This window comes from Carcharodon carcharias, chromosome 9 (assembly GCF_017639515.1).
Source record: "Carcharodon carcharias isolate sCarCar2 chromosome 9, sCarCar2.pri, whole genome shotgun sequence".
Classification (NCBI taxonomy): domain Eukaryota; kingdom Metazoa; phylum Chordata; class Chondrichthyes; order Lamniformes; family Lamnidae; genus Carcharodon; species Carcharodon carcharias.
Genome location: NC_054475.1, coordinates 3,848,307 through 3,873,079, shown reverse-complemented (window position 1 = coordinate 3,873,079; position 24,773 = coordinate 3,848,307). Strand labels below are relative to the sequence as shown.

The 24,773-nt window shown below is 42.4% G+C and overlaps 1 protein-coding gene across 4 annotated transcripts in view; it reads left to right on the top strand.

Moving 5' to 3' along the window:
• Window positions 1-24,773, top strand: part of LOC121282295 (prickle-like protein 1) — a 121,468-nt gene that overhangs the window by 94,016 nt on the left and 2,679 nt on the right. For all 4 annotated transcript variants that reach the window (XM_041195950.1, XM_041195947.1, XM_041195946.1 and 1 more), the window contains exons 2-7: window positions 2,184-2,364; window positions 4,160-4,273; window positions 12,854-12,991; window positions 16,242-16,445; window positions 18,157-18,343; window positions 19,022-20,035. In XM_041195950.1, the coding sequence (XP_041051884.1) occupies window positions 2,215-2,364; window positions 4,160-4,273; window positions 12,854-12,991; window positions 16,242-16,445; window positions 18,157-18,343; window positions 19,022-20,035 (1,807 nt within the window). In that variant the 5' untranslated portion in view covers window positions 2,184-2,214. The remainder of the gene's footprint in view (window positions 1-2,183; window positions 2,365-4,159; window positions 4,274-12,853; window positions 12,992-16,241; window positions 16,446-18,156; window positions 18,344-19,021; window positions 20,036-24,773) is intronic.

Here is a 24,773-nt window from a genome sequence, read left to right as displayed (position 1 = left end):
GTCTGTGTATTAATTTTTGTTGCAGATTCCCCCCATCCCAGATGCAAATATTTCTATAATTAAATATCAGATGTTCCTCTCTTTGCTAATTTTAGCAATAAAGTAGCAATGAATATAAACTATCAACACGCGTTATGCCCACATCTATCAGAGCTTTCTAAATTGCTGCCATTATACTGTTCAAGTCTCATTGAACCAAAGTCAATAAAGGTGATGTCAGGCCATGACTTAGTCCTGTGTCCAGTTTCCCAGACGTATTCCTTGCCTAATTAGTACGTGCATTTCATGGGACCTGCATGATTTCACTGTGATTGACGGGCAGCCTATAACTTGTTGAATTATACAACCATCCAGTATCCATTTGCTTTTAAATATATAGATTGACATGTTTGATGAAGAGATCTTTAAAGAAAGAATCATTTGTGGTAAAGTACGGTTTGATATGCTTCACCATTGCAACCCACAGACTGCTTCCTTGACCTGGCCCTATTATTGTCCTGTATTTTAAGTGCAAGTTTCCTATCGGACAGCTGAAAGCTTTATTGCAATAGTCCTGAAATGTGTGTTAAGGTGCATGTTTAAGCATACTTCTGGACAATGATTTTAACTGCAGTGATCGTTCAAACGTTCAGTAATTTTGAACACATCTCCCCCTCTTAATCACTTCTACAGACTCCTCATGCAGTCATCGTTCCTGACATCTGTGCTTCTGTGAATAAGTATCAGGATTGTAGTGAATTTTTACAGCCTAATTTGACACTCATGGACAGCTTTTCTCTCTAACCCAAGAGAAAAACAAATCCAGTAATAGTAATAGTGTTTGGAGAAGACAACATTAATTATTTGCTTGTCTGACCACCTCGGACATATATTGGCAATGTCCTCTTCAAAGTGTCAGGGAGGAATATAAGCAGCAGCATCCACAAAATTACAGTAGAAATACAGACAAAGAACATTTGGCACACCTCAATTCTTCTACCTAGCAAAAGTCCACTCCAAGCACTAATTCTCTTGGATAAAGAACTTCTTGACAGAAGCTTTAAATTTGCCTTTCACCAGCTTGAACCTGTGACCTGCATGTGTTTTTTTTTTCCCTTCTTCTCCTCTGATGGTCTAGATTTCCTCAGTAAGGGTATCATTCTCTGGATACCTTGTCGAAAATGATGGAAGGGGTCGTCAACAGTGCTTTCAAGCAGCATTTGCTTAGCAATAACCTGCTCACTAATGCTTAGTTTGGGTTCTGCCAAAGTCACTCAGCTCCTGGCCTCATTACAGCCTTGGTTCAAACATGGACAAAAGAGCTAAACTCCAGAGGTGAGGTGAGAGTGACTGCCCTTGACATCAAGGCAACATTTGGCCGAATATGGCATCAAGGAGCCCTAGAAAAACAGGAGTCAATGGGAATCGGGGGGTAAACTCTAGGCTGGTTGGAGTCATACCTAGCACAAAGGAAGACAGTTGCGTTGTTGGAGGTCAGTCACCTCAGCTCCAGGACATCACTGCAGGAGTTCCTCAGGGTAGCGTCCTAGGCCCAATCACCTGCAGCTGCTTCATCAATGACCCTCCTTACTTCTGACCTTATGATGGAACGAAGTTGGCTGATGAATGCACAATGTTCAGCATCATTCGCAACTCCTCAGATACTGAAGCGGTCCATGTCCAAATACAGCAAAACCTGGACAATATCAAGGCTTGGGCTGACGAGTGGCAAGTAACATTTGTGCCACACAAATTCCAGGCATCTTCAACAAGAGAAAATCTAACCATTGCCCTCTGACATTCAATGGCATTACCATGGCTGAATCCCCCACTATGAACATCCTGGGGGTTACCATTGACCAGAAACTGAACTGGACTAGCCATATAAATACTGTGGCTACAAGAGCAGGTCAGAGGCTAGGAATCCTGCAGCAAGTAACTCACCTCCTAACTCCCCAAATCCTGTCCAGCACAAGTCAGGGGTGTGATTGACTACTCTCCACTTGTCTGGATGAGTGCAGCTCCAACAAACCTCAAGGAGCTTGACACCACCCAGGACAAAGCAGCCTGCTTGATTGGCACCCCTTCCACAAACATTCACTCCCTTCACCACTGACAAACTGTCATATTTTGAACAGTAGCTGGATGCTGTCTATTGAAGTGTATAATATGTACATCTAATTTATTCTTTCATCTCCATTCAGGTTGATAACCTATAGAATAAAAACCCTGAAGATGTCTGTGCTAGACACCAGGACTTCAGAGAATAAGAAGGCTGCCAGCAAGATGACATTTGACTTCCAACAAAATGCACCATCAGACAATGACTCTGGCTGTGCTCTGGAAGAGTACGCATGGGTTCCCCCAGGACTCAAACCTGAGCAGGTTGGTAGTGCTTATATACCAGTTACCCAGGGAAATAAGTACAACTTATTCCTGTTAATTCAAAGACTTTTGCTCAAGAAAATTCAAATTATCTAATAGTTTTCAATGAAATAATTTTGATGGAACAGCTCAAGTTGGTGATTTTTGTCTGATTTCAGCAGATAATTCATATTAAACAACATTTGAATTAAGGGGAGTAGGCGATAGATACAGGAAGCAACCACAAACTTAGTTTGGCCTGTAGTCACGGCTAATCACTAGAGATGTAATTTGTTTGCTTTTATTGTACTTTAAAAATGTTTCCTTATTAATTTTTATCTTTAAGGTTTGATTGCACAGGGAAACCTATGTAGTGATTACTTAATCACTTGTGATAAGTTGATCTGCTAGGCAAATGTTACCGATAAGTGGCAAGTAATAATCACACTATACAAATAAAAGCAAATGACGATCACCAACAAGAGAGAGTCCAAACGGCCTCCCCTTGTCATTCAATGGCATTACCATCACCAAATCCTTCACTATCAACATCCATGGGATTGTTATTGACCGAAAACTTAACTGGACCTCCCACATAAATGCTGTTGCTACAGAAACAGATCAGAGGCTGGGTATTCTGAGGCAAGTGACTCACCTCTTAACACTGCAAAGCCTGTCCTCCATCTACAAGGCACAAGGTAGGGGTGAGATGGAATATTCTCCACTTGCCTGGATGAGAACAGCCCCAACAAGTAGTTCAATGCCGTCCAGGGCAGTCTATTCATAACTTTAAACATCTACTCCCTTCACTGTCAGCACAGTGGGTGCAGTGTGTACTATCTATAAACTGGACCACAGTAACATGACAGTTTCTTTGATAATCACTGCCAAATCCATGACCTTCACCAGCTGGAAGGTGAAGGGCAGCAGATGCATCAGAGCAGCATCTCCTCCACGTTTATCTCCGAGTCACACAACACCTCGGCTGGACATATGTCACCATTCCTTGCAGCACTGTGAGAGGACCATAAGACATAAGAGCAGAAATAGGCCATTCGGCCCATCGAGTCTGCTCCGCCATTCAGTGCGATCATGGCTGATCTGATAACCCTTAACTCCACTTTCCTGACTTTTCCCCATAACCCTTGATTCCCTTACTGATTAAAAATCTGTCTATCTCAGCCTTGAATATATTTAACAACCCAGCTTCTACAGCCCTCTGCGATAAAGAATTCCACAGATTCACTACACTCTGAGGGAAAAAATTCGTCCTCATCTCTGTTTTAAATGGGCGCCCCCTTACTCTGAGATTATGCCCTCTGGTCTCCCACAAGGGGAAACAACCTTTTATCATCTACCCTGTTAAGCCCCCTAAGAATCTGATGTTTTTCAATGAGGTCACCTCTCATTTTTCTAAACTCCAATGAGTACAGGCCCAACCTACTCAACCTCTCCTCATGAGAAAATCCCTCCATCCCCAGGATCAACCTAGTGAACCTTCTCTGAATTGCCTCCAAATGCCAGGGTACCTTTCCTTAGATAAGGGGACCAAAACTGTTCACAGTATCAACCCCCAGAAGCCTCATTTAATTTTAAATATTGCTCTGCCTAAAGCGACAGCCTTGAAGGGCATATTCCATCAAGAATCTGATTCAGAACCTGGGCGCCAGAGGGAAGTCCAGAATATTGTTTGCTTGTTCGGGGTTTTCTCCTGTTCTTCTCACTTCCTCCCATCAGTGAACGCCTGTTCCCCTGCCGTCTTCTTAAATGTCTTTTTCTATCTTAAAGAATCGTGGTGATGGCTTTAAATCCACAGGTGCATCAATATTTCCGCTGTCTGCCTGAAGAAAACACCCCCTATGTCAACAGCATCGGAGAGAAGTTCCGTATTAAACAGCTCCTGTATCAGCTTCCACCCCATGATAATGACGTAAGTACCAATGTAATTCCAAGTGAGCATAAGTTAGTCATTAACTATTTAAGAAGTTATCCTCGAAGGATTAAACGCAAATGCAAAAAGAACTTCCAAGTGATTATTATTTGAAAGAAGCGGACAGGGTTACAAAGACTTTTAACAGGTTTAATTGTTCTCACTGCAAGGTCCATGTCTGATTCGGATCGCAGCATTTATGAATACAATTCCTTTTTGCCGTTCCTCATCCATAAATATCTTGTAAAAAATAAAAACAAAAAAACTGCGGATGCTGGAAATCCAAAACAAAAACAGAATTACCTGGAAAAACTCAGCAGGTCTGGCAGCATCAGCGGAGAAGAAAAGAGTTGACGTTTCGAGTCCTCATGACCCTTCGACAGTTCTGTCGAAGGGTCATGAGGACTCGAAACGTCAACTCTTTTCTTCTCCGCTGATGCTGCCAGACCTGCTGAATATCTTGTAAAGCCTGAGAATACATCCAAGTTCAGGAAATCACTGGGGTAGATCTTGATTTTGTACAACAGTGTACAATACACAATAGAAAGTCAGTAGCCTATTCTTATTACCATTGCTGTCACCCATTTTACACTATTGCACGATCAAGGTCTACCCCACTATGTCAAGAATCAGAAGAATGTGTCTGTCACTGTCAGGCATTTGTTGTGATATTGCATGCATGCCAATGCAGACAATGACATGTACCTTTAAGAAGCTGCTGTGACATCACTGTGCATAAGGCTGGAGAATAAAAGATACAGCCTCCGTGTTAGATGTTCACTATTGCCTGTGACCTCCACTGCAGATGTTCACTAATGCCTGTGACCTCCACTGCAGATGTTCACTATTGCCTGTGACTCTGTATCAGTAAGACTTCATGTATACCTCATGATTCCAGCATATAGTCACTTAACCGGCCCATGTAACTGTTACAACCCAGGCTAGCTGTACAGTGCTGTATTTGTTGTTGCTAGTAATAAAATTCATGTAATTGTGTTCAACCAGAACCCTTGTCAGTCTCAATACCTTGCTTAGCATAGAAGCAGATCCCTTGAGGTCTACATTGAGACCCTTGAGACCCTTGAACAGTGTAACACTAATATGTTACTTTTAGCTCAGTGACATCTGTCTTGCTTCTGAGCCAGATTTCATGGGTTCAAACCTCATACCAGTGACCTGAGACACAGTCTAGGCTGACACTACTGTGCAGTACCAAGGGAATGCTATACTGTTGGAGTTGCCACCTTTTGGATGAAGCATTAAACCAAAGGCCCTCTCAGATGAACATAGATTCCTTAGCACAATTGATGGAGATCAGGGATTTCTTCCCAGCATCCTGACGTATATTTATCTCTCAACCAACATCAAAACATACTATCTGGACATTTATTCATTGTTGTTTATGGGATCTTTTTGGGTGGAAATGGGTTACCTTGGTTCCTACACTAAAAAAGTGACTCCACTTGGTAGTAAAGCACTTTGGGACATCCTGAGGACATGAAAGGCATTCTATAAATGCAAGTTATTTCTTACCTTACAATCTTCCCATTAATCTATCCAGCTTTCTTAAATGATTCTACAGCTGTTGTCTCCAGCCAACCATTTCATGCCCTGATCAATCTTCGTATGAAGAAATTCCAAAACACCAGACCTAAATTTAACTTCTACTCATTTAAATCTGTGCCCCTTTTGTCCTACTGTCACTGTTTAATTTGAAGGAGTGCTCCAGCTCAATCTTCTCTATAACATTCGCACTTTTACATAACTCTGTAAGACCCCCTTCTCCCTCATCTTGGTTTAAAGCTGCTGCAAAGTTTAAATTAAACCAATAATATAATAAACATGTCAAAAATGTTTAATAAGCCATTCCTCCACACATGAGGCTAGATTAAATGAACTTGGTATGACTTTGAAATGGAACAGTAAATTCTGAAAATATGTAGCAAGACCTCCAACCTTAAAAAAAGGCACAGTTTTGGCTCGAGAGTGTTCATCAAACCCCAGACATTGTCAGAGCTGACCTTTGACAGATTTTTTTTTTTTTTGTTTTACTTACTGTTACTCAGAAATTTGTTCTTTCTAAGTTGTGCAGTTGGTCTCACTTGTGGAGTAAGAAGAATGAGAAGTGTTTTGGATTCAAAATTCCACATGACAAAATGCAGAGAACACCCATCTTTCTCCATAATTAACAAAACCCAAAAAGGCCTTTGAAACCAGCCATTCCTGAAATTACCAATTTCTTCATCTATCTGTTCTACTTTAAGAGAAATGTCAGCACTGTTCCCCACACTCGCTAATGTCTACAACATTTGAAGAGACTGGAACTAAAACTACCCAGGAATGGAATAACCTCTATTATTTCCCCAAAACAAATCAATTTTCTATTTTTAAATCAAAAACATAAGTGAGCACAATGACAAAGAACTTGTCCATTTGCAATCTCTGTTGACACAAGGCAGGGTGGGGGGCTACCAGTAGTCATAGAGTGATAGCCATTACAGCACAGAAGGTGGCCATTTGACCCATCCAGTCTATGCTGGCTCTCTGTAGAGCAATCCAGTCAGTCCCATTCTGCTGCAGCCCTGCAAGTCCATTCCGCTCATGTGCCCATCCAATTTCCTTTTGAAATCATTGATCATCAATCAATATTTACTAGCTGCAACTTCAATTAAGCAATCTGAATCAATCTTTAATAGTCACTGCCCACTCCTCGCCCAGTGTTAAAAGCATTGCAGAGGAACATTGGTGTGCATGTCCACAGATCCATGAAGGTAGCAGGATAGTCAAATAAGGTGGTCAGAGAGGCATATGGGATATTTCCTTTTTTAGTTGAGGCATAGAATATAAGAGTAGGGAGGTTATACTAGATCTGTATAAAACACTAGTTAAGCCACAGCTGGAGTATAATGTGTACAGTTCTGGCAATGGCACTACAGGAAGAATGTAATCTCACTAGAGAGGCTACAGAGTAGATTTATGAGGATGTTGTCAGGAGTGAAGAATTCTAGCTATGAGTAAAGATTGGATTGGCTGGGGTTGTTTTCTTTAGGACACAGGAGGCTGAGGGGACATTTAATTGAGGAGTATAAAATTCTGAGGGGCCTAGGTAGAGTGGATATGAAGGACGCGTTTCCCTTAGCAGCAAGGGCATTGACATAAAGCAATTGGCAGAGAAGGGGACAGTTGAGGAGAAACTTTTCACCAGAAGGTGGTGGGGACCTAGAACAAAAACAGAAATTGCTGGAAACACTCAGCAGATCCATGGAGAGCAAGACGGAGTTAATTTTTCAAGTCCAGATGACTCTTCCTCAGAACTGGGGACCCGGAGCTCACTGCCTGAAAGGATGGTAGAGGTAGAAACCCTCATCGCATTTTAAAAAAAATACTTGCATATCCGCTTCCGTAAGCTCCAAGGTTACAGACAAAGAGCTAGAAAGTGGGATTCGGCTAGCTCACTCATTTTCAGTAGCACAGCTACGATGAGCTAAATGTTCTCTTTCTGTGCTGTAAATTTCTATGGACCATAATACCCTAGCTTTGATTCTCACTTTGTACTGAATTAATTGATCCCAGGGCAGCAGTTGGGACATCGCCTCGAGGTGGGGAAGTAAAGATGTGTGCCTGATCCAGTCATCCCTCCTAAAACAGTGGGTGTGTGCAAATGTGTGATTCCACCCCCCCACCCCCACCCCCCCCTCCCCCCGGGTTGAAGTGCTTTCCATGGGGCATGGAAACTCAATATCTAAGCTAATAGAGAAAGAGTGACCATTTGTGAAAGATAAAGGAGGGTCCCAGGCACCCACAGGCACTCAACAAGGGGGAAGAAAATCGTGGACGGAAATAGTGAATTGTTCTTGTTAGGCTATGAACTGGGTATTGATATTTCGTTTCACTAAGGGTTAATTTCTGTTTCCATGAGAAACAATGGCAAACTTAAAACATCAATTGAAACATTCAAATCTATTACAACAGTTTATTTGTTAACTGCAAAGTGGGTAATAAAGAGTATTTGATTTCATGAACAAAGCTCCTGGTAAGATTACCATGAGGAAACTAAATGAAAGCTTATATGGCTGGGCACTAAAACATAACAGACCCTTATTATTAAAACAACTTCTCACATACTTAAATTGGGGTTTGTATAATGTAGTAGCAGTAAAAACCTGTTTAAATGCACAAAGGGCAATTATCAATACATCTAAGTAAGGTTTCCACTCGTGGACTTTCTGTCATGATCTATGCAGACCTTACAGGGAGAAAACTCCCAGAAGCCATTTACTGGAAAGAAGGATGACTCAACAAAATTAAAATAATATTTTCTTAATTGTTAAAAGGAACTGGGCAACTGAACAACTGTTCAGTACACTTCCCTTTTCAAGCTGGGGCCCATTTTTTAATCCAGTACATACTGAGACAATAAAAGTCTCTTTGATAGCATGAAGGACCCTCAGTGAAATTTGTCTGGGGTAATTTCAACCAAGTTCATAGTGGGTACAGGATGCCTATAAATTCAACATTACTTGGGAGAAGCCACAGGTAAGCTTGTATTTTATGCATGGGCTGTACTAACTCTGGAAGACCTCATGACTTACAATAGCTTTTTAAAATAATCAGAATATGAACATTGAGACTAAGACCTCAACAGTGAATTTATTCTATTCCCTCTCCTCTTTGTGTTCTATCGACTCCATCCCCCTCCCTGGAACCAGTCTGAGGTTAAGCTAGTTTGTATGTAACTTTGGTGTCACATTTAATCCCATGATGAACTTCCAACCTCATATTCATGAGGTCACTAAGGCTGCCTATTTCCACCTCCATAACATTGCCTGACCTTGCTCCTGTCTCAGCTCATCAGCTGCTGAAACCCTCATTCATGTCTTTACCTCTGGAGTTGACGATTCCAAAACACTGCTGGCCGTTTTTTTTATTCCTTCATGGGATGTGGGTTGATGTACCTTGTTAAAGGCTCTATATAAATGCGAGTTGGTGTTATTGATTTTCTCCTCCCTAACCATTGGATGCACAGGACAAAGACAGGACCCCGCTGACTGATATCAGCTAACTCAGTACAGGCTACCATTAATTCTCAGACTTCACTCTACCTCATAATTTTTATTTCAAAGGAATATACAATCTATTGCATCCTCAAGATGTCTTAAAGCATGGCATCGCCAATAGATTAATTTTAAAGTGCAGTCACTATTATTCTGTAGGCAGCAAGTTCCCACAGAGAATAAATGAGTTGAATTACCCACTGTTATGTTGTTCATGATGTTAGTTGAAAAGAGGTAGTTTTGGCTATGACACTGACCAAGCTATCTGCTCATGTTCAATTAGTACCATGGGATCTTTAATATCCACATTACCCTTTAGAATGAGCAGAAAACTCTTGTTTAAATGCCTTAGCCAAAAGATGCCCCCTCCTACAGTGCATCAATATCCAGCCAGTGGTCAGCAACCTCAATAACAAGAAGATCCAGTCTTTAAAAAAACACCGGAGTCACAATGCTATTACTCAAATGTCAGTAATAATGAGAAACAAGACAGAGACATACTTATGGATTTCTATGCAATACCTTTATACTGATGCTCAAAAACATACAAGTATTAATATCAATAAAATTTGATTATCAACAACATTAGAATGATTTTGACAAAAAAGTTGTAAATTGAATGATACTTTCTCACAGGCACAATGCTAATAACAGTATTAAAAAACTGAAATAAGCCATTTAATTACCATCAACATCTGTGAGCAACCCCCATGGTTGGCTATTCATGGGCAATACTTAAGATATTAACGTGATGACAAATAATGTCATTTTGTTTGGCAAAGTAGCGCAGCGGTAACTCATTATGGCTTTTGCTCCAAACAGATTTCCAGTAGAATTTCATATTTTTGCGAATAAACATTTCACAAGTTCCAGCCGTTATCTGTTAAAACATCCATCATCAAGGAGATTTTTAGATATCTGATTTTCTTTCTAAATTAGAAACACATTTAGACAACTACTCTCTAAAAATTGATCATGAGGAAAAATTGGGCTCGATTGATCAAGATCGTGAGCCACACAGGAGCCCTTAATGAGCCATGTGCAGCTTTGGAGCTGAGGGTTGCTGTCCCCTGCTCTAGATAATGAACTCAGTTCCTGCGACAGAATTTAAACCAACCACCTTCCAGCTCAGGGGCAAGTAGGCTCTCAACTGAGGCAAACTGGGTAAGCACAGTCACTTCAGGAGAGACTCCAAACACCAGATTTTCAAGCAATGTATTATAGTAAAAGGTAGTTAGCAAATAATCACATTCTCTCAAGGTGATGGGAATACAAAGGAGAGGAAGTGATGCTTCAGTTTTACAAAGCCTTGGTCAGATCCCAGTTGGAGCACTGTGTTCGGTCCTGAGCACTGTGCCTCAGGAAGATATATTGACCTTAAGTGGGCACAGCACAGATTCAACAGAATGATACGACGGGCTAAATGATTAAATGACAAAGACAGGTTGTATAAACAGGTTGCATTCCTTTGAGTTTAGATGTTTGAGGGGGGATCTATTCAAGGTGTTTAAAATGATAAAAGGATTTGATTGAGAAGATACAGAGAAATTACTTCATGGTTTTGCGGAATTCGACAAGGACACACTGGCCCAGATTTTCACTCCCGGGTCGGGTGCGCAGAGGCGGGAGACCTTTAAAATGGGCCTTAAGCAGTTGAGATTTTAATTCTGTTGGGGGGAGGGGCGGGGGGGGCGGGTGCGGTAGGAGAGTGGGCTGGATTTGAAGTCAGGCCTGCCTCCCCTGGATTAAAAGCAGAGGCTTATGGGTGTAGAGGCAGGCTCAGCAGAAGGCCTGTCTCTGTATTCCGGCACTTTAAGTTATGTAAAAGAAAAATTAAAACAAAGAACTTCCCTTCAGCCCTCATCCCCCCCCCCTTCACCATGCCAACCTATGCCACCTCATGCCCCTGCCCATCCCTCCATGGTCACTTATACCCTCTATGGCAACCCATGCCTCTTTACCCACCCTCATGGCTCCTCATACTCCCTAGGCCCCACATCCCCATGGTTCTTTATAGCCCCTATGCTAATTTAGTGCCAACTCATGCCAACCCATGCCCCCCACCCACCTCCCATGTCAACTCACCTAGCATCCTTTGAGAGTTCTTTGACAGCTTCTTCACAGCTTTGATAGTTCCTATGAGTTTATGCACTTTTTGCATACAGTCATATTTACTTCTAACAATCCCAAAGGATGCTTAACCTCTCCCAATGGGTGCCTTATCTCTCCCAGTGGGTGCCTTACCTCTCCCAATGGGTGCCTTATCTCTCCCAAAAGTGTCCCAGGACCATATCCAAAGGGATTCCTTACTTCTCCAAAGGAGTACCCTGGCTATGCAAACGAATCCACCAAGTTCAGACCTCCTCTTACCTGCCCTAATCTGCAGGCTTTGAGTTTCACATCCCTGACCCACCAAAATCCCACTTCAGTGGAGGCAGCTGATGATTTAAATGGCCAGCCACCTCTGTAAACCTCGTGTACGCGACCCCCCAGCCCGATTCCAGGCCCACCCCTGCGAAAATAGGAAATGCCATGATCGGAGTAAGGTCTCAGAATTTCCGGCCATTTCCAGGATTTTGGCCACAATGGAGAAGCTCCTCCATTGTAGCAAAAATCTGGACCACAGTCTTAAAATTAGAGCTAGCCCACTCAGGATTGAAATCAAGAAGGACTTTATCACACACTGATTAGTAGAAATGTGGAACTCTCCTAAAAGGAACCGGACGCTGGATCAATTTACATTTCAAGGTTGAAATTGATAGGTTTGTATTCGGCAAAGGTATCAAGTGATATACATGTGGGTAAATGAATTCAAAGCACAGATCAGAATACAGAGCCCTCCCTTTTAAGACAGAGATGAGGAGAATTTTTTTCTTCCAGAGGTTGTAGAATTCTCTTACCCTGAAAGTAATGAAGGCTTGGTCATTAAATTTATTCGAAGCAGAATTAGACAGATTTTTGATACGCAAGTGAGTCGAGGGTTATGGGAGGGCAGACAGGAGAGTGGAGTTGAGACCACAACCAGATCAGCCATGATCTTATTGAATGGCATTGCAGGCTTGAAGGGCCAAATGGCCTATTCCTGCTCCTAAGTCTTATGCTCCTAGTTCAGCCATGATCCTTCTAACTGAATGGCAGAAGGTGCTCATGGGGCTGAATGGCCTATTCCAGTTTACATGTTCATTTTAAGTCAACTATTGCAATCAACATTAACACCCTTTTATTTCTGTCTCAAACTAGCACTTAAAGTCTATAACTTTGTTGGCATATATTATGGACAGTTAATGCCCAGGATTTAAATACAAATAGCACAATTCCATGACTTCATGAACATCATCAGAATTCCTCCAATAGGTTCACGTTACTATAACTTGGCCATTGTTTTCTCTCTATAAATTGTGCAGTTCAAAAGTACTGCACTACCTATGGTTCATTTTGAACCCTTCCTGACCTTGCTGTAGTTTTGACTGCACCCTGTGATTCACAGAATAAAGCCATGACGTTGATTTCTGTTCTTCTTCTGAAGGAGAAGTACTGCCAATCACTGAGTGAAGAGGAGAAGAGGGAGCTACGTGTGTTCAGTGGGCAGAGGAAGAGGGAAGCATTGGGACGTGGAATTGTTCAAGTGTTTCCTTTAACTGCCACTGGAGCACTTTGTGAAAAGGTAAGCCAAAAGTGGAAAAAAAGGGATCGAGTAAGTGGGCTTGAATCCAGAAATATTAATCAGATTTTTTTTTAAATTCTTTCATGGGATGTGAGCATCTCTGGCAAGCCCAGCATTTATTGCCCTTGGCGAGCCACCTTGTTGAACCACTGCAGTCCATCTATATAGGTACACCCACAGTGCTGCTGGGGATGGAGTTCCAGGATCTTCACCCAGCGACAGTGAAGGAACGATGATATAGTTTGAAGTCAGGGTGGTGTTTGGCTTGGAGGGCAACTTGTAGGTGGTGGTATTCTCATGGGTCTGCTGCCCTTGCCCCCCTAGGTGGTGGAGGTCAGGGTGTGGAAGGTGCTGTCAAAGGAGCCTTGGCGAGTTGCTGCAGTGCATCTTGTAGATGGTACACGCTGCTGCCTCTGTGCATCTGTGGTGGAGGGAGTGAATGTTTATAAGGTGGTGGATGGGGTGCCGAACAAGTGGCCTGCTTTGTCCTGGATGAAGAGTCAGACAGACTTGAAACGTTAACTGTGTTCCTCTCCGCAGATGCTGTCAGACCTGCTGAGTTTTTCCAGCTATTTTTGTTTTTGTCCTGGATGCTGTTGGGCTTCTTGAGTGTTGTGGGAGCTGCACTCATCCAGGCAAATGGAAAGTATCCCATCACATTCCTAATTGGTGCCTCGTAGATGGTGGACAGGATTTGGTGGATCAGGAGGTGAATTAGTCATTGCAGAATTCCCAGCCTCTGACCTGCTGTTGTAGCATGGCTGGTCCAGTTCCATTTCAGATCAATGATAGCCCCTAGGATGTTGAATAAAGGACAGAAGGGGGTTTATTTACAAATGGCACAGAGTAGGTCTTAACCTACTTCCTTAATTTCCCTAACCCACACCATCAATGGACCAGCTGAACTTCAATTATAGGTAATCCTTACATTCAGACCTAATAGGCAACATTAGACCATCTGCTATGACCTCCCTTCATCCACTTATACATTAAGCAGCCCAGACATCCCTCCGCATAGTAATATATGCTCTAATTCCTGTCCCCAATTTAATTTGTCTGGTCCCTAAGCTTCAGAGTGTTGTCTTTGTTGATGACTTTAATCCCTAATTCCCACATGCACTAGTCCCACTGCTTTAGTTCAGATGTACAGAAATGTGTTCAAATGTGCAGAACTTAAGGGAAATCATATAAAAGGAGCAGTTATAACAAGCCAGAGGCTGCTGTTTTTACCAGGGGAAAATAAAACTATCTTAAAATCCAACAGATTTAGTTTCAAACCACCTCCCCCCACCCCTCCCCAATTTTATGACTTCTGTGAATTTCTCCAGTTGCAAGAAATATAATTGCATATTTCTGACCCTACTAAATTATCCACTAATCAGATGGTTCTGACCATCTTTGGCTTGGCAACCTTTCGGACCCTGTGATGTTTGGGTGGGCCATTCATATAGAAGGAAGGGGCCTGTTCGAGGGATGTCACTGAGCATACCCAGAAGCATGCCTCAAAGCGACTCAGAATGGATACAGATTGGTGCCCTTTTACTATTTATACATGATGATGTAATACGTTGTTTAATTTTTTTTATTCATTGGGTCTCTGGAAAGTGGGTGTCTCTGGAAAGTCTAGTATTTATTACCCATCCCTCATTTCCCTTAACCGAGGAGCTTCTAGACTGTTTCAGAGGCAATCTAAGAGTCAGTCACATCGCTGTGGGCCTGGACTCACAAGTAGGCCAGACCAGGTAAGGATGGCAGATTTCCTTCCCTCGAGGACATTAGTGAACCAGATGGGTTTATAAGATCAGATATAGAGTGTAGAATATATTTGATGTGCATATACATTTGACTTTGTGTAAGAATCATATTGCTTTAACTGCAAACGTAACACAAAAAACAAGGGGGTGATTTGTCAAGATAGAGTATAGAAAAGATCAAAAAAATATCAGAACTTTTAACAGCACTGATAAAAATGAGACCTACACAAGGTCTTAATGTCATAATTTACATCTGCATCATCATTTAGAATCATAGAATCTTACAGCATAGAAGGAAGCCATTCAGCCCATCATAACTGTGCTAACTCTTTGAAAGAGTTTTCCAATTATTCACACTTCCCTCCACTTTTCCCATAGTGCTGCTAATTTTTCCCCATTCAGAGTTTTATACTTACCTATATACATTATTTTTCTTTTATTCATTCAAGGAATATGGGCTTCGCTGGCTGGGCCAGCATTTATTGCCCATCCCTAATTGCCCTTGAGAAGGTGGTGGTGAGCTGCCTTCTTGAACCGCTGCAGTCCGTGTGGTGTAGGTACACCCACAGTGCTGTTAGGGAGGAACTTCCAGGATTTTGACCCAGCGGCAGTGAAGGAACAGCGATATATTTCCAAGTCAGGATGCTGAGTGGTTTGGAGGGGAACTTCCAGGTGGTGATGTTCCCCATGTGTCTGCTGCCCTTGTCCTTCTAGATGGTAGTGGTCGTGGGTTTGGAAGGTGCTGTCGAAGGAGCCTGACTGCTCGGGTTGACAGATGGTGCACTGAAGAGTGGGTGCAGCTATTGTTACAGAGTGTCTCCTCCATGGACTTGGACTGCTGCTGCAAGAGAAATACAACCACAAGATGGCCATATATGGCTTGACGCTGGAGTTCATTTCAAGGAAATGGAGTTTGAAACTAAGGGTCAGTTTGACTCTGAAATTGACAGCATATATATGGAATAAACAAAAACAACAGCCAGTGAAAGGTTATATTTTGTTTGTTAGGTTCACATTGTCCACCTGAGGCCTAGAAGAGGTTGGTGGAAAAATTGATCAAAGTGAATCATCTCCCCATCTCTTGTAACTTGCATTTACATAGCGCCGTTAATGTAGTGAAACATCCCAAGGCACTTCACAGGAGCATTATCAAACAAAGTGCATCACTGAGCCAGGAGACATTAGGGCAGGTAACCAAAAGCTTGGTTAAAGAAGTAGGTTTTTAAGGAGCCTCTTAAAGGAGGAGAGAGAGGTAGAGGGTAGAGGTTCAGGGAGAGAATTTCCGAGCTTATGGCCTAGGCAGCTGAAGGCTGGAGCCACTTAAATCAGGTTGCGCAAGAGGCCAGAATTGGATGGGGTGCAGGGTTGGGGAAGACCACAAAGATCGGGAGGGGCGAGACCATGGTCAGATAAGAAAGCACGGATGAGAATTTTAATGCTGTGAAAAGAAGCCTTGTGTAAGATGTATATCCGAGTACCTGTTCATGCATTTTCAGTGTGGGGCGAAGATAAACGGAGGGGATGTTGCAGTCTTTGCTCAGAGAGCTGGGAACCACACATGTTGGCACCCTTACTGCTTTGGATGCATCACCTGTCAAGAACTACTGGTGGACCTCATTTACTTTTACCAGGATGGGAAGATATACTGCGGTCGGCACCATGCTGACCTCTTTAAACCACGCTGTGCGTCATGTGACCAGGTGAGTGTCTTTCCTTATCCCCTTCTACTCCAATTGCTATTCCGACCAAGTCTAATTGCTAAAGGGGATTGGGCTAAGCCTGTCTCTGGGCAGTTGCTGTTTGTCTCCAACACTGGAGAGCAGCTTGTTTGCACACACTGCTGAATTAGCTATTGAGAATTAAGCATTGGTCATCGCCAACAAGTATTGCCTGCACCAACCAGCCTCTCAAACCTTCTGTCCCATTGAGAACAGCAGCACTCAACAGTCTTATTCCTCCTCACAGCAAAACCTTAGGATTAGCGTTCTGGCATAAACTGTGTTATTTTTCCACCACAACTTCCCTTTTCCCTTCTCTCAGTCGTTGACTTTTCCCACAAGAGTTATCCAAGAGTTCCACAGCTTTATTGGATCTAGGAGTTAGGGTTAAACATGGTGCACCAGATCTGGTTTCAACACTGTAAAGAAGGGAATGTGTGTGTTGGAAGTTCAGCAGGAACAAGCAAGGAATGCTGAGAGGAGCAATGGCCAATACATCAAGAAAGTCAGGGTTGTGACAGAGAGGATGGAGAATACAGAGGAGGGAAAAGATACTTCTCAGATGAGATGCAGTTTCTCGAGAGTGAAGGAAAAGGATAGTATTTCTCAGATATAGAAGCAGATGAGCCTTGCATGGAACTTGTCCTTAGAAGGAGTTAATGATTGTTGAGAAGAAATGTTTAGCAAATAAACTCGTTGCAGCTGGTTTTAGAGTAAGAGGACATAGTGAGGCCAAGCATGTGAGTAGGTGAACGACTATGAGTAATGACAAAGGGGTGAGAGCTATTGGCTTGGCTTGATTCGTAAGAGTCGTAAGGAAATTGTGTCCTTGAATAATTAAGTAAAAAAGAGAATTTCACTGGGCCATCAAAGGAGATTAGGATTTAGTGATTCAGCCAATGCATTGAGGGTTGACCCTGTGCTCTGAAAGTTAGCAATCTAAAGGAAGTTTAAGATCAGTTTTAACTCTGGTTGGGAATCAGGAGTACGGACAGCCGGAGTGCAAGGGGGTGTTGTGGGGTGGTGGTGAGGGAACCATCTGTTACTCCCAGGCCTCATTTATATGCAGGGATGCTAACTTGCAGCTCAAGTAGCTGGATGGGTGGGGATGCAAAATTAATGGGGTAAGTGGGGGAAGAGACCGCTGCCACAAACACGTGAAAATGGTCCTGGCAAAGTAAGTATGGATTGGGGAAGAGGGCTCGTAAGTGATCGCGCCTAAGATCAGGAGAGGCCCAAGGTACCCTTACACAATGAACCTTTCAAAAAGAAGTCACATACTAGGGCCTTCTACCACCAGGATTCTAACTGCCATGGGCTTTGACTGACTGCTTGGAATATTGTGTGGGCCGAAGTCTGGTACAAGGTAAAAATGATGTACAAATCTAATGATGTCATCAGAATGCGACACTTCTATTTCAATTAGGCCCCCGCTCCTCTGACACAGGTGGCCTTCTCAACCTTGAATTCAGGCAGGTAAAATTGGTAGCGGGGGGTGGTGGGGGGGTGGGTGGGTGGGGGGGTTGGGGGCCGGTGCCAGAATGATGATGCCATGGGGGAAACAAGGTGCGCACTTCCACTGCCATGTTATTCCATTCATGCTGTGTGGGTGAAGGGTTAATGTGTTGGAATGTAGAGTGTCATTACAGTGTGCTAATAACAATGATTTTTTTTTCTCTCTATGACGTTTCAGTTGATCTTTGCTGAAGAGTGCACAGAGGCAGAAGGCAGATATTGGCATATGGACCACTTCAGCTGTACTGAGTGTGAAGTAATTCTTGGAGGACAGAAATACATCATGAAGGAAGGGCAGCCATATTGTTGTGGCTGCTTTGAGACACTTTATGCAGAGTATTGTGAAACCTGCAGAGAGATAATTAGTAAGTATATAAGAATGAAAGGAAAATCCAAAATGGGCAAGAGAGATAATTAGAGAATTTATAAAAAGAAAATTCCCAACTGTCTTTACTCAAGAGCTAGACTGGAATTTTAATGCATTGTTGAGGTAAAGTCTTCCCTCCAATTAAAACTTCAATCTTTCTCTGCATCGCTGCCTTTTTATGTTAAAGGGGTTATTTTTATTTGAATAGTGAATGCTAATGCTATAATTATGGATCTGTTACTGAGACTAACAACAACTATGTCCATTTATATTGCCGCCTTAACATAAAAGAGTTCTAAAGCTTTTCACATCACGGTTTAGAAAACAGACACCAAGTCAGGCTGCAAGTTACAAAGGAGCTGAATTAGCTGCCACTCTTAATCCAAAGGCTTTCAGCAATCTTGTCTTTTCAACTTTGTTATTTTCATCTCCTCGAAAATAATCCCAATATTATAGGGTTCTCAATGAGGTCATTCTGAGGCAGTATTCAAACAAACCTATGTTTTTTAAAAAAACACAAGCCAGGGTATTTGGTAATAAGTTGTCACCATTTGTTGGTGGTTATGTCATTTTCCCACTTTTTTTCCATGTTGCATGTCCTCATCCTTGAGTTATGAAAAATCTTTTAATTTCTTGTAAGAGACATAGATTCAATATTGTGCCATTAAATCAACAGGTATCGACTATGGACAAATAACATTCAGTGGTCAGCACTGGCACGCAACCAACTCCTGCTTTTCATGTACTCAATGCAAGAAGCCTCTCTTAGGCTGTACCTTCACTTCCCGGCATGGCCAGGTCTTCTGCTCTATAACGTGCAGCCAAGTGGAAGAACCTGGTGGATCAGATTCCTCAGATTCTGCTTTTCAGTCAACGCAGTCCCAGGAATCAAGTTGTGCCTTCAGTCTTGGAGAAGACCCAATGGCCAGCAACACTTCACCACCCCAAAATCGTCACTACAGCCAAACCATTGAAACACTGCCTGTGGACAGCACAGACTGTATTCTTCAACATGTGGACATTCTCAGTATTAAAGATCGAGCAACTGACAGCGAAGATAATCATGTGTCAGAGCTCAAGAAGCAATGCAAGAGTTCTGTTAAACTTCAGCACTGGCAGACGGACTATGAGTTGTTGGAAAAAGATGCTGAGCCTCAAAATGAGGCAAGGAGGTTAGAGGCATGGGCATTGGAGAATGACAATCTCACAAAAGAGAAAGACTGTAAGGTTGAAATTTTGACCTATAGTCCAGAATCAGAAAAAAGAGATGATAATTCAGCAACATTATGTAATTTTAATTGGCTAAAAGGTGGACTTGAAAATGCCATGAAAGTTATTGACAATAAGTCCCTAAGTAATGAGCATGAGGTTTGGCCTGTTGAAGACCAAACGACGATGAAAACAATGGCTATGGAACCTTTGGCTCTTGATCAAGGCCTGGCTTTCAAACATCAGCTAGACAAGTACTGCGTTCAACAGGGACGCCAACTGGGAGATGTATCGGACAGTCCCACCAAGTCCTTTTGGAACAAACAGAATCAATGGTTGGATGTTCAGGTTTGTTCAGAATTTGCTGCACAGGATCAGCAAACATGGTTGGAAACTTCACCTCAGAACTTAAGAGACAAGATGACAGAACAGAAAGTTGGAAGAAGCCAACAAGATTCCTCAGCAACTATCCAGATTTCAGGTAATAAAATTATTGCAGGAGTGATAACCAATCTCATGCTAAGAATGACTTCCACTCTCTCCTTCGCTGCTCCTCCCAATCCCACCCAGTGATAGGAGCTAAAGGGATTGATGAGAAGGATAAGAACAATAGGAATCAGCAGATCAGAAGCTCAGTCCCCAGCCTGTTTTAAGTTAGTTGCTCATAGCTAGGAGACTGGTGAAGGTGCAGCATCTTGCCACAGGCCCTCTGGGCTTGGGAGGAGCATGAACCCCCCCTGACTTTTATCCAGAAGTCACCGTGTACAGATAGTTTTGAGCCTGACTGTGATGCTTCCTCAGTTAAGCCATTGCCTTACAGAGGTGTAGTGTATACCAGGTACAGCTGGGTATACAGAGTTCAGCCACCTATTGTGTTTTAAGGCTAATGAACGAGGATGGAGCGTAATAGCCCCACATTTCTCCAGGGCCTGTGGCATAAATTAGATTGAAGAGGTCTGGAGTAGGCAGGACCACCGGACTTCCACCCAGAAGAGAGGTTGCAACAATTGTCCTTTGGAAGCGGAAGCAGACAGAATGTCCATCCACCCCAAACATGAACCCCGCCCCGCACAGTCCCATGTCACAAAGTGGTGTAACTAGCAGGGTCGCTTCCCCTGCTTGGATTCCTGTGACTCCTGCCCCCCTTTATGCCCACAATCTGTCCATTTAGTGAAGATCAATTCAAAACTGTAAGTGGTGCCCACCTCCACATCCGAGCCTGAATACCTTCGAAATTGCAAGGACATGGCAACTTTAGGAAAAATCCTTTGACCTCGCCCTGACCTAAGTTTACTTCAGTGGGGTCAGGAGCAGAGGTCAACAGTAGATTCCCATTTGCACAGAGCCACTGAGGATTTGCAAAGCCAATGCATTATTGCTTAATCCTCATCAAGGTATCTTCTGCTTGCACACTGGCCTAAGCTGTCTAGGTAAGAGGCACGTCCATCAGGGCGGGACTTCTGTGAGAGCACGGCTGACTTTCAAGCCCCAGGATCATTTGCATGGAGGTGAACCAAACTGAGGCCAGAAGTGTATTGGAGTGAGCTTTTAACAACAGCAATCTACCCAACTGTTCAAGATTAGGGCCTGTGAATTGAATAGTCAATTGCCCATGTCCCTCTTTTCCACAATACTTTATCTTCATTTATTCTTCACTGTCATGACCATGTATGGTGATGGTGTGTCACAGTTCACTCAGGGAGTCTGAGTTGCTGTGACAACTTACACTTTTATAAGCATGTTGTAGTCTGGAGCTATGGATACTGATGCTGGAGGCTCCAATGCTCTTTTCTTCACATGGCTAACCAGGAATCTCTCCCGCTCTACCAGCTGCCATTGGCATGTGTTGGAAGGATTTGCAGGTTGATACTCAACCTTGTTTGGCTGCATTATAAATGCACCTTCCTTGGTCAGCAAGTCCTGGGGCGGGTCCGCAAATGCTACCCAGTGTCACAAGGTCACCTACACACGATACAAAAAACTGCATCATATCCAGTTCTTTTCTGCATGACAATTTTTCCTGTCAAACTAACCCCTATTAAATAGATAATAGCAAGAGTTTATGATCCATATCTTGATTAATCATCACCTATTGCTCGAACTTGGTAACTGATTAATGATTTAAGTACATCTTGCCCTTAGCCATTTCACCTCCCCTTGGAGCTTACACTTTAAGGAGAAACCATAGCTTACCCATCACTTTTAATTTGATCATAGCCTAAAATTTGGAAGCGTAAAGTATCAATGAAAGAGCAGAACAATTATGATATGATGAAGGATAAAGGCAAAAGGCATTTCTCATCTCAAACACGACAACTCTTAAGTTGCGAACCAGAATGCATGACCTCCACCTTTTGTGAAGCCAAAGTATATTACCTCCTAGCTCCTAAATAATAAATAATACAAGAGCAAAGTCTGTGACCAAAGACCAAATAATACAAGACCAAAGTCATCTTCTGATAAAATTCATAAGGATAAAAAGACTTACAATTACACAGCACCTTTCATGACTCAGAAAGCCCAAAGCATTTTACAGCCAATGAAGTGGAATTGTATGGCAGCTCCTGTCATAAGGAATTATTTTACACTATTATTATTGGAAGTTAATCTTTCAGATGAGACAGTAAACCTCCTCAGGTGAACATAATAGATTCAAGACATTACTCGAGGAGTAAGTTCTTATGGTGACCTTAAGATAAAAGCAAAAAACTGCGGATGCTGGAAATCCAAAACAAAAACAAAAATACCTGGAAAAACTCAGCAGGTCTGACAGCTTCTGCAGAGATGAACACAGTTAACGTTTCGAGTCTGAATGACCCTTCAACAGAATTAAGTAAAAATAGAAGGGAGGTGAAAAAAAGCTGGTTTAAGGGGGGGTGGGACAGTTAGAGCTGGATAGAGGGCCAGTGATAGGTGGAGATAACCAAAAGATGTCACAGACAAAAGGACAAAGACTACCTTCAACACCTCTTTGTCCTTTTGTCTGTGACATCTTTTGGTTATCTCCACCTATCACTGGCCCTCTATCCAGCTCTTCTTGTCCCACCCCCCCCCCTTAAACCAGCTTATATTTCACTTCTCTTCTATTTTTACTTAATTCTGTTGAAGGGTCATTTGGACTCAAAACGTTAACTGTGTTCCTCTCCCCAGATGCTGCCAGACCTGCTGAGTTTTTCCAGTTATTTTTGTTTTTGTTTTTTCTTATGGTGACCTTTATGTCTCCACCAAAATCACAAACAGATTTGCCAAGCCACCATAATTCAGTGGAAATCCTATTCACGTGTTTTATCTGGGGATTCTGCCAATCTCTCATGATCAGGCTCAAGAAAATTTCTGATTTTTGTTTTTCATGGCAAGGCCAGTATTTGTTGCCCATCCCTAATTGCCCCTGAACTGAGTGGCTTGCTGGGCCATTTCAGAGGGCAGTTAAGAGTCAACCACATTGCTGTAGATCTGGAGTCACATGTAGGCCAGACCAGGTAAGGGTGGCAGATTTCCTTCCCTAAAGGACATTAGTGAACCAGATGGGTTTTTACAACAATAGCTACTTGGTCACCATTACTGAGACTAGTTTTCAATTCCAGGTTTTATTAATTGAACTTGAATTCCAGTTGCTGCTATGGTGGGATTTGAACCCATGTCCCCAGAGCATTAGCTAGGCCTCTGGCTTACTAGTCTAGTGACATTACCACTAAGCCATCTCCTCTTGTATCTGGATTTATTTACACCATAGCAGTAATTAAAATTCAAAAAGTAATTAATGGGTTACAAAGAGGGTTATGTAAAAGCAAGATCTGTAGGTTGCCCAAATCTTTTCCATATTTTAGTTTTTGTTTAAAAAATCATCAAATCCAACAACACTGCACTTGTGAATTAGCTTGAAGTCTGGTTATACTGAACACCATTTGTACCAATAATTGCTTATAATGATCAGAATTTGCCTTCCAAAACCACATCTCATCCGATTTCATGCTTGCTTATAGTGATCAGTGATGTTCAATTATGTGGCAGTCCCCTACTGTTGAAAGATGTTTGCCTCAGTTTGTACTCTTGTTCATACTCTTGTGCATGATCCACATGTTAGCAATGACATAGGTAATGTTAGTTGTCCTTCACTGGTTAACTATAAATGCAGCCCAAGGATGACTCAAAATGCAAGAAACTGGAGTGAGCCAAACGGTTACTGTATTTGTTTTCTGTAGCCTGGCTTTACCTGGGTCTATGGGTCCAACATAGGACCCACAAAAACCTGACTGAACATTATGAATGCTGGGAACTGATTCCTCGAGACTGAGCTACAAAATCTGAATTAAAATATAACCTCAACTAGTGATGCACCCCTGGGCAATGTTGCTTGGTGCTCACCAGCACTATAACCGGTGCCCAGTGAATGGATCAAGAACAAAAGAAAGACTTGCATTTATACAGCTCTTTTCATGACCATCAGAAGTCTCAAAGCATTTTACAGCCAATGAAGTACTTTTGAAGTGCAGTCAATATTGTAATGTAGGAATTGCAGCAGTCAATTTGTGCACAGCAAACTCCCACAAACAGCAATATGATGACGACCTCATAATCTGTTATTTCGTGTTGCTGATTGAGGGATAAATATTGGCCAGGATACCAGGGAAAACTCCCCTGCTCTTCTTCAAAATAGCGCCATGGGATCTTTTACAACAACTAGAGCAGGAAGGGGCCTTGGTCCAGTAGTGCACCATTTCATCAGTACTGCACCAGCCTTGATTTTTATGTCCAAGCCATGGAGTGTGACTTAAACCCAAAGCCTTGAGATCTCGAGGCAAGTGTGCTACCAACTGAGCCATGACTGACGCTCTACAGCAACGTACGGAGTAAAATCAGGAAAAGGGCGAACATATGTTTGCACCAATGTTCTGAGTTGCACCTATTGAAGGAAAGGCTGAGCAACTATTCAATCAGCTGTTTAAAGTTCCCTTTAATAGTCCTCAACTGAACCAGCTGTACAGTTTAGGGATAACCAACTTCCGAGTTCCTGACCAGTCATTGTGATCATTTGGGCCACAAGCCAAATCCATCCATAACTGCAGTGGGATTCCTCCATGTCTGAAGTAAACTTCATTTCAGAGATTGTATATACAGTACTCTTAAATTTTCAGAAACTTTTTTTTGAAAAGAGAAAGCCAACTGCAAAAAATCTTTAACAGTTTAATTGAAAAGACAAAGCAGTCAAATACAGCTTC